Genomic DNA, 10561 nt, shown 5'->3' with positions numbered 1-10561 from the left:
GTAATATCTTATGTTTCACCGAGTCATGGCTGAACGACGACATGAATAACATACAGCTGGCGGGTTGTACACTGTATTGGCAGGATAGAACAGCAGCCTCTGGTAAGACGAGGGGTGAAGGTCTATGTATATTTGTAAACAACAGCTGGTGCACGATATCTAAGGAAGTCTCAATGTTTTTCTCGCCTGAGTATCTCATGATAAGCTGTAGACCAAACTATCTACCAAGAGAGTTTTCATCTATATTCTTCGTAGCTGTCTATTTACCACCACAAACTGATGCTGGCACTAAGACCGCACTCAATGAGCTGTATACAGCCATAAGCAAACAGGAAAACGCTCATCCAGAGGCGGCACTCCTAGTGGCCGGGGACTTTAATGCAGGGAAACTTAAATCCATTTTACCTCATTTCTACCAACATGTTAAATGTGCAACCAGAGGGGAAAAAACTGTAGGCCATCTTTACTCCACAGACAGAGATGCGTACAAAGCTCTCCCTCGCCCTCCATTTGGCAAATCTGACCATAATTCTATCCTCCTGATTAAAGTAGGAAGCACCAGTGACTCGGTCAAAAAAAAAGTGGTCAGATGAAGCAGATGCTAAGCTACTGGACTGTTTTGCTATCACAGACTGGAATTTGTTCTGGGATTCTTCCGATGACATTGAGGAGTACACCACATCAGTCACTGGCTTCATCAATAAGTGCATTGAAGACGTTGTTCCAACAGTGACTGTACGTAAATACCCCAACCAGAAGCCATAGATTGCAGGCAACATCTGCACTGAGCTAAAGAGTAGAGCTGCCGCTTTCAAGGACCGCGACTCTAACCCGGAAGCTTATAAGAAATTTCGCTATGTCCACCGATGAACCATCAAACAGGCAAAGCGTCAATACAGGACTAAGATCGAATCGTACGACACCGGTTCTGACACTCGTTGGATGTGGCAAGGCTTGCAAAATATCAAAGATTACCAAGGGAAGCACTGCCGGGAGCTGCCCAGTGACACGAGCCTACCAGACGAGCTAAATTACTTCTATGCTCGCTTCGAGGCAAGTAACACTGAAACATGCATGAGAGCATCAGCTGTTCCAGACGACTGTGTGATCACGCTCTCCACAGCCAATGTGAGGAAGAACTTTAAACAGGTCAACATTCACAAGGCCGCAGGGCCTGACGGATTACCAGGACTTGTACTCCGAGCATGCGCTGACCAACTGGCACATGTCTTCACTGACTTTTTCAACCTCTCCCTGTCTTAGTCTGTAATACCAACATATTTCAAGCAGACCACCATAGTGCCTGTACCCAAGAACACTAAGGTAACCTGCCTAAATGACTACCGACGAATAGCACTCATGTCTGTAGCCATGAAGTGCTTTGAAAGGCTGGTCATGGCTCATATCAGCACCATTATCCCAGAAATCCTAGACCCACTCCAATTTGCATACCGCCCCAACAAATCCACAGATGATGCAATCTCAATCAGATGATGTCTGTCTGTCTGTCTGTCTGTCTGTCTGTCTGTCTGTCTGTCTGTCTGGCTGTCTGGCTGTCTGGCTGTCTGGCTCTCTGTCTGTCTGTCTGTCTGTCTGGCTGTCTCGCTCTCTGTCTGTCTGTCTGTCTGGCTGGCTGTCTGTCTGTCTGTCTGTCTGTCTGTCTGTCTGTCTCGCTGTCTGTCTGTCTCTGTCTGTCGCTGTCGTCTGTCTCTGTCTGTCTGTCTGTCTGTCTGTCTGTCTGTCTGTCTGTCTGTCTGTCTGTCTGTCTGTCTCGCTGTCTGTCTCTGTCACTCTCTGTCTGTCTCGCTGTCTGTCTCGCTGTCTCTGTCTCGCTGTCTGGCTGTCTCTCTGTCTCTGTCTGTCTGTCTGTCTGTCTGTCTGTCTGTCACTGTCTGTCTGTCTCGCTGTCTGTCTGTCTCTCTGTCTATCTGTCTCTCTGTCTATCTGTCTGTCTGTCTGTCTGTCTGTCTGTCTGTCTGTCTCTCTATCTGTCTGTCTGTCTGTCGCTGTCTGTCTGTCTCTCTGTCTATCTCGCTGTCTGTCTGTCTCGCTGTCTGTCTGTCTCGCTGTCTGTCTCTGTCTGTCACGCTGTCTGTCTGTCTGTCTGTCTATCTGTCTCTATCGCTCATCTGTCTGTCTCTAGTCTCTCTGCTATCAGTCTCTCACTCAGTCTCTCACTCAGTCTCTCACCGTCAATTACATTTCAATTTAAGGGGCTTTATTGGCATGGGAAACATTTTTTCTTTTATTTATTTCACCTTTATTTAACCAGGTAGGCAAGTTGAGAACACCTTTATTTAACCAGGTAGGCAAGTTGAGAACACCTTTATTTAACCAGGTAGGCAAGTTGAGAACACCTTTATTTAACCAGGGGCTTAGTTGGAGAACATTTTTTCATTTATTTACTGCAACCTGGCCAAGATAAACCAAGGCAGTTGAGAACACATACAACAACACAGAGTTACATATGGAGTAAAACAAACATACAGTCAATAATACAGTAGAAACAAGTCTATATACTATGTGAGCAAATGAGGTGAGATAAGGGAGGTAAAGGCAAAAAAAGGCCATGGTGGCAAAGTAAATACAATATAGCAAGTAAAACACTAGAATGGTAGATTTGCAATGGAAGAATGTGCAAAGTAGAAATAAAAATAATGGGGTGCAAAGGAGCAAAATAAATAAATTAAATACAGTAGGGAAAGAGGTAGTTGTTTGGGATAAATTATAGGTGGGCTATGTACAGGTGCAGTAATCTGTGAACTGCTCTGACAGCTGGTGCTTAAAGCTAGTGAGGGAGATAAGTGTTTCCAGTTTCAGAGATTTTTGTAGTTCGTTCCAGTCATTGGCAGCAGAGAACTGGAAGGAGAGGCGGCCAAAGAAATAATTGGTATGGGGGTGACCAGAGAGAGATATACCTGCTGGAGCGTGTGCTACAGGTGGGTGATGCTATGGTGATCAGCGAGCTGAGATAAGGGGGGACTTTACCTAGCAGGGTCTTGTAGATGACATGGAGCCAGTGGGTTTGGCGACAAGTATGAAGCGAGGGCCAGCCAACGAGAGCGTACAGGTCGCAATGGTGGGTAGTATATGGGGCTTTGGTGACAAAACGGATTGCACTGTGATAGACTGCATCCAATTTGGTGAGTAGGGTATTATTGAGTAGGGAGGCTATTTTGTAAATGACATCGCCAAAGTCGAGGATTGGTAGGATGGTCAGTTTTACAAGGGTATGTTTGGCTGCATGAGTGAAGGATGCTTTGTTGCGAAATAGGAAGCCAATTCTAGATTTAACTTTGGATTGGAGATGTTTGATATGGGTCTGGAAGGAGAGTTTACAGTCTAACCAGACACCTAAGTATTTGTAGTTGTCTACGTATTCTAAGTCAGAGCCGTCCAGAGTAGTGATGTTGGACAGGCGGGTAGGTGCAGGTAGCGATCGGTTGAAGAGCATGCATTTAGTTTTACTTGTATTTAAGAGCAATTGGAGGCCATGGAAGGAGAGTTGTATGGCATTGAAGCTTGCCTGGAGGGTTGTTAACACAGTGTCCAAAGAAGGGCCAGAAGTATACAGAATGGTGTCGTCTCCGTAGAGGTGGATCAGAGACTCACCAGCAGCAAGAGCGACCTCATTGATGTATACAGAGAAGAGAGTCGGTCCAAGAATTGAACCCTGTGGCACCCCCATAGAGACTGCGTATGTTTAGATAATAAACAAAAGTGAAAAACAAAAAAATGTCATTAATATTTATATACAGTGTTGTAATAATGTGCAAATAGTTCAAGTACAAAATGGAAAATAAATATAGGTTGCGTGCGGGGTAGGGGGTGCCTTACACAAAAAATGACAGTGTAAATAACTAAGAAACTAGTTAGATTATTGGTAGCCATTTATGCAAGATACCCCTCACAACAAGGCATTGGGATGGGTGGAGTAGTGAACAGAGGTCTCTGCATGATGATGTCACTGATCAATGGGCTGATGATGTCATGTGTATGTTCCCCATGCAGGGCAGTAACGTGGTGGAGGACCAGGACCTGCTGGAGATCGGGATCCTCAACTCAGCCCACAGACAGAGGCTGCTACAGGCTATACGCCTACTGCCCAGGGTCAGTACTGTGTGCGTGCGTGCATTTGTGTGGACTGCAGTAAAAATTAATCTAGCATCATTAGGATTCTGTGGAGGGGATAACATCAGAAGATGAGCTCTTCACCAGTATAAATTAAATAATGTATTTGTGCATCTCTGAGCGATGTTTTATCTAATCCTGGGGTCATTTTATGTTTTCATGTGTATCTGAGCTATTCGCCAATAGAACATCGCTCTAAAAACGATGTTAAATGCAACTGCTCTTAAATGCAATTCAAACTAAATGCACGCTCTTCAACCAATCGCTGCCCACACCTGCCCACACCTGCCCACACCTGCCCACCTACCCACCTGTCCAGCATCACTACTCTGGATGGTTCTGACCTAGAATATGTGAACAACTACAAACACCTGGGTGTCTGGTTAGACTGTAAGAGTCTTTCCTTGTGCAGTCACACACACAACCAATATAGCCAACTGAGTGAGAGATGTCAATTACATGAGAGAGGGAGGGAGGGAGGAACTCTGGGTAACCAATCTTCTTAAATTTCATCTCAGTCAGCACTTTCCTTCTCTGATCCCTGCAAAGTTTTCAAACGACAGAGAAATCCTCTCTCTCTTCTCCCTCACCTTGTGGAAAGAAGGATGCACATTTGAGGTAAATGTCACACGATGTGCTCACTCCAAAGTCCCAACTCTTCTTAAAAGTAGGATGCCGAATCCTTATTACTTCAGATATATCCTCTTCTATGAGAAAAAGCAGAATGCTCTTCTCCTCTGAAGTCGTGTTGACTGTATTGCAAAAGACAACAAACCATACCAACCATACCACCATACCAAGTAAATATAGGGAGGAATAAGATGCATTTGCCTAATCCTAAATAAACCTTTAGCCCCGACACCCCTTGTTGATCTGAGGGATTTAGATAGCTATTCTGTAAGCAGTATGGAACTAGCCCTGCCTCTCCCTCTGAATGGCTAGGTGGGATTTTCTCTGTAATGCTTATCATGTCCTTGGGTGCTAAGGGTTGATATGGAATTCAGAATCTTATATCCAATTTCTGTATTTAAGTCATCATTTTACATGCAGCACAGGCTATGCTTCCCCTCCCTCCTTTCCTCCCTCCTTGTCTCCCTCTGCCCCCTCCCTCCCTGTCTCCCTCTGCCCCCTCCCTCCCTCCCTGTCTCCCTCTGCCCCCTCCCTCCCTCCCTGTCTCCCTCTGCCCCCTCCCTGTCTCCCTCTGCCCCCTCCCTCCCTCCCTCCCTGTCTCCCTCTGCCCCATCCCTCCCTCCCTGTCTCCCTCTGCCCCCTCCCTCCCTGTCTCCCTCTCTGCTCCCCTCCCTCCTTTCTTCCCTCTCTGCCCCCTCCCTGCCTCCCTCTTTGCCCCCTCCCTCCCTGCCTCCCTCTTTGCCCCCTCCCTCCCTGCCTCCCTCTCTGCCCCCTCCCTCCTTTCTTCCCTCTCTGCCCCCTCCCCCCCTCCCTCCTTTCTTCCCTCTCTGCCCCCTCCCTCCTTTCTTCCCTCTCTGCCCCTCCCTCCTTTCTTCCCTCTCTGCCCCCTCCCTCCTTTCTACCCTCTCTGCCCCCTCCCTCCTTTCTACCCTCTCTGCCCCCTCCCTCCTTTCTTCCCTCTTTGCCCCCCTCCCTCCCTGCCTCCCTCTTTGCCCCCCCCTCCCTCCCTGCCTCCCTCTCTGCCCCCTCCCTCCCTGCCTCCCTCTTTGCCCCCCCCTCCCTCCTTTCTTCCCTCTCTGCCCCCTCCCTCCTTTCTTCCCTCTCTGCCCCCTCCCTCCTTTCTTCCCTCTCTGCCCCCTCCCTCCTTTCTTCCCTCTCTGCCCCCTCCCTCCTTTCTTCCCTCTCTGCCCCCTCCCTCCTTTCTTCCCTCTCTGCCCCCCCTCCCTCCTTTCTTCCCTCTTTACCCCCCCTCCCTCCCTGCCTCCCTCTTTGCCCCCTCCCTCCCTGCCTCCCTCTCTCCCCCCCCTCTCCTTTCTTCCCTCTCTCCCCTCCCTGCCCCCTCCCTCCCTGCCTTCCCTCTCTGCCCCCTCCCTCCTTTCTTCCGTCTCTGCCCACCTCCCTCCTTTCCTCCCTCCCTGCCTCCCTCTCTGCCCCCCACCCTAGTTTTAGTGTCCGGTATCATTGCTCTTCATATCATCTAGTGACAGTCTGTCCCCTCCTCCTTCCCCCTCCAGGTGCGTCCTATTGGCTATGACGGTAACAACCCCACGTCAGTGGCTGAGTGGCTGGAGTCTCTGGAGCTGGGAGACTACACTAAGTCCTTCCTCATCAACGGATACACCTCCATGGAACTGGTCAAGAAGATCTGGGAGTTAGAACTCATCAATGTGAGTCTATTACTGGTTATTGCTGGTTATTACTGTTTTTTAATGTGCTTGCTGAAAACACACTGCTGTTATTCCCCATACGCTACTATAGAAATACTGACTGAAGAAGACAGTAGAAGCAAGCACACACATTTCTTCTAGTAAATGTTCATTTTCAAGTTTGTTTATTAGGATCTATCTTTAGTCTACAGAACAGATAGATGATGACACGTGGAGCACAGGTGGTGGTCACATCTTTGGATCGTTGGAACACACAGCTTGGTTGTGGGTTGCAGGGTTGGTTGGTTGGGGAAACCCTTCAGTGAGTGAGTGGTTGGTGGGTTGCAAGGTTGGTTGGTGGGTTGCAGGGTTGGTTGGTTGGTGGGTTGCAGGGTTGGTTGGTGGGTTGCAAGGTTGGTTGGTGGGTTGCAGGGTTGGTTGGTTGGTGGGTTGCAGGGTTGACTGGTTGGTGGGTTGCAGGGTTGACTGGTTGGTGGGTTGCAGGGTTGACTGGTTGGTGGGTTGCGGGGTTGGATGGTTGGTGGGTTGCAGGGTTGGTTGGTTGGTGGGTTGCAGGGTTGGTTGGTTGGTGGGGCGGGGTTGGATGGTTGGTGGGTTGCAGGGTTGGTTGGTTGGTGGGTTGCGGGGTTGGATGGTTGGTGGGTTGCAGGGTTGGTTGGTTGGTGGGTTGGTTGGTTGGTTGGTGGGTTGCAGGGTTGGTTGGTTGGTGGGTTGCAGGGTTGGTTGGTTGGTGGGTTGCAGGGTTGGTTGGTTGGTTGGGTTGGTTGGTGGGTTGCAGGGTTGGTTGGGGGTGGGTTGCAGGGTTGGTTGGTTGGTGGGTTGCAGGGTTGGTTAGTTACAGGGTTTGTGGGTTGGTTAGAAGGTTGGTGGGTTGGTTGCAGGGTTGGTGGTTGATTGGATACAAGGTTGGTGGGTTGGTTGGTTACTGGGTTGGTGGGTTGGTTACAGGGTTGGCTGGTTGGTGGGTTGGTTGATTGATTGGTACAAGGTTGGTGGGTTGGTTACAGGGTTGGTGGGTTGGTTACAGGGTTGGCTGGTTGGTGGGTTGGTTGGTGGGTGGGTTGGTTACAGGGTGGGTTGGTGGATTGGTTACTGGGTTGGTTGCAGGGTTGGTGGGTTGATTGGATACAAGGTTGGTGGGTTGGTTACAGGGTTGGCTGGTGGGTTGGTGGATTGGTTACTGGGTTGTTTGCAGGGTTGGTGGGTTGGTTACAGGGTGATTACAGTGTTGATTACCGGGTTGGTGGGTTGGTTGGTTACAGGGTTGGTGGGTTGGTTACAGGGTTGTTGGTTGGTGGGTTGTTTGCAGGGCTGGTGGGTTGTTTGGTTATAGGGTTGGTGGGTTGGTTGGTTACAGGGTTAGTGGGTTGGTTACAGGGTTAGTGGGTTGGTTACAGGGTTGGTGGGTTGGTTACAGGGTTGGTGGGTTGGTTACACGGTTGGTGGGTTACAGGGAGGATGGGTTGGTTACAGGGTTGGTGGGTTGGTAACAGGGTTGGTAACATGGTTGGTGGGTTACAGGGTGGATGGGTTGGTCACAGGGTTGGTGGGTTGGTTACAGGGTTGGTGGGTTGGTTACAAGGTTGGTGGGTTGGTTGGTGGGTTGGTTGGTTGGTTGGTTGGTTGGTTGGTGGGTTGTTTGCAGGGCTGGTGGGTTGGTTGGTTACAGGGCTGGTGGGTTGGTAACAGGGTTACAGGGTTGGTAGGTTGGTTACAGGCTTGGTGGGTTGGTAACAGGGTTACAGGGTTGGTAGGTTGGTTACAACGTTGGTGGATTGGTTGGTTGGTGGTGGGTTGTTTGCAGGAATGATTGGTTGGTTGGTTACAGGGTTGGTAGGTTGAAATCCACGATCATCTCCTTTGTTTTGTTGACGTTGAGTGTGAGGTTATTTTCCTGACACCACACTCCGAGGGCCCTCACCACCTCCCTGTAGGCCGTCTCGTCGTTGTTGGTAATCAAGCCTACCACTGTAGTGTTGTCTGCAAACTTGATGATTGAGTTGGAGGTGTGCATGGCCACGCAGTCGTGGGTAAACAGGGAGTATAGGAGAGGGCTCAGAACGCACCCTTGTGGAGCCCCAGTGTTGAGCATCAGCAGAGCTGAGATGTTGTTACCTACCCTCACCACCTGGGGTGTCAGCCCGTCAGGAAGTCCAGGACCCAGTTGCACAGGGCGGGGTCAAGACCCAGGGTTTCGAGGTTGATGACGAGTTTGGAGGGTACTATGGTGTTAAATGCTGAGCTGTAGTCAATGAACAGCATTCTCACATAGGTATTCCTCTTGTCCAGATGTGTTAGGGCAGTGTGGTTGCGATTGCGTCGTCTGTGGACCTATTGGGGCGGTAAGCAAATTGGAGTGGGTCTAGGGTGTCGGGTAGGGTGGAGATATGCTACTATATGTAAGAGCTTTCTGGGAATTGATACACACATGTACAGTACCCTCTCACACACACACAACCTGTATTTAGTGGTCAGAGTTGATTAAATCGAGTGCCTGCTGGTTTCTGTGAGAAGAGAGGAGGATGGTGTATTTTCTCTCCTCCAGTGCGTTATGAAGGGATGAGGGAGAGAGAGAGAGATTATATAAGTACTTAGGAGGCAATGTCTCACAACACCGGGGAAACCACCCACACTGTTTGTCCAGGGTCCCTCAATAGTCTCTCAGTGGTCTGCTTTCCTTGTCTACTCTCGCTCTTCTGGGGGCGGAATGCATCTCAGTAGTCTGAGGTAGTCTCCTTTCCTCATCTCCTTTCCTCTTTCCTCTCGGATCTGAAAACAAATGGGGAGGTGAAACGTGTTACAGAGGTGGATGTTAGTATACTATTCAGATGGAGGAGAGGAAATGGCTGTGGAGGAAAGAGAGGAGGGTGTAGTTTGAGTTAGAGCCACAGGAGGGTAGAGAAGAGACCGCCAAAGGTATTCACTTCTGCACAAAAATCTGTGTGTGTGTGTATGTATGCTCCACTGCGTTTGTGTGTGTGTGTGAGTGTGCATGGTGTGTGTGTGTGTGTATGTACACTCCCCTGCATGTGTTTGTGTGTGTGTGTGTGTGAGTGTGCATGGTGTGTGTGTGTGTACACTCCCCTGCATGTGTTTGTGTGCATTTGTGAGTTAATTTCAGTGCAATAGTTCATCTCTGTCAGATGTGGGACTCCCGTTCACACTATTATTAATTAAAACACATTGCTTCATTAGTAGCATTTGACTTGAGCGCGTGACTCCAGCGTGTGTGTGTGCGTGCGCGTGTGTGTGCGCGCGTGTGTGTGGTGCCTCACTAGCAATCATTGAGAGCATGACTCCCTCTTCCTACGCCTGATTACTGTATACAAATGACAGTACCATTACATTTTGGTTAGGGGGTTTCCACTGCGTCACACTGACACTGGGGACAGGAAAGAGGATGGGAATGACGTGTGTGTGTTTGGTGACAGAGAGAAGCCCTATAATGAGTATACTAGGAGTGCAGCTGGACTCTGTCTCTGGGGTGATGGAGAGGTGCTCCCCTTACACTGTGTATAAGACAGTAGTTTTGGAATTGTTAGTTAGATTACTTGTTGGTTATTACTGCAATGTCGGAACTAGAAGCACAAGCATTTCGCCACACTCGTATTAACATCTGCTAACCATGTGTATGTGACAAATAAAATTTGATTTGATTTGATTTTTTGATTTTGATTTGAGGTCAATGCTCTTCACACTGGCTACTGGAGAGAGAGAGCACAATTACACCCAACTAAATGATCAAACAAAAAGGTAATTACTTGATACATTGGAAAGAATTAAACAAAAAACAGAGCAAACTGGAATGCTATTTGGCCCTAAACAGAGAGTAGTGGCAGAATACCTGACCACTGTGACTGACCCAAAATTAAGGAACTCTTTGACTATGTACAGACTCAGTGAGCATAGCCTTGCTATTGAGAAAGGCTGCCGTTGGCAGACGTGGCTCTCAAGAGCAGACAGGCTATGGGCACACTGTCCATAAAATGAGGTGGAAACTGAGCTGCACTTCCTAACCTGCTGCCAAATGTATGACCATATTAGAGACACATATTTCCTTCAGATTACACAGACTCACAAAGAATTTGAAAACAAATCCAATTCTGATAAACTCCCATATCTGATGTGTGAAA

The 10561-nt window shown here is 48.7% G+C and overlaps 1 protein-coding gene across 1 annotated transcript in view; it reads left to right on the top strand.

Annotated features, from left to right (window-relative positions):
* Nucleotides 1-10561, top strand: part of LOC112267806 (ankyrin repeat and sterile alpha motif domain-containing protein 1B) — a 326014-nt gene that overhangs the window by 253856 nt on the left and 61597 nt on the right. Inside the window, 2 exon segments of the mRNA XM_042297888.1 lie at nt 4012-4110; nt 6276-6428. Of these exon segments, the coding sequence (XP_042153822.1) occupies nt 4012-4110; nt 6276-6428 (252 nt within the window).

The sequence above is a fragment of the Oncorhynchus tshawytscha genome, linkage group LG15 (assembly GCF_018296145.1).
Source record: "Oncorhynchus tshawytscha isolate Ot180627B linkage group LG15, Otsh_v2.0, whole genome shotgun sequence".
NCBI classification, from domain to species: Eukaryota; Metazoa; Chordata; class Actinopteri; order Salmoniformes; family Salmonidae; genus Oncorhynchus; species Oncorhynchus tshawytscha.
The sequence above is the reverse complement of the archived record's forward strand: the minus strand, read 5'-3'. Positions and strand labels throughout refer to the sequence as shown.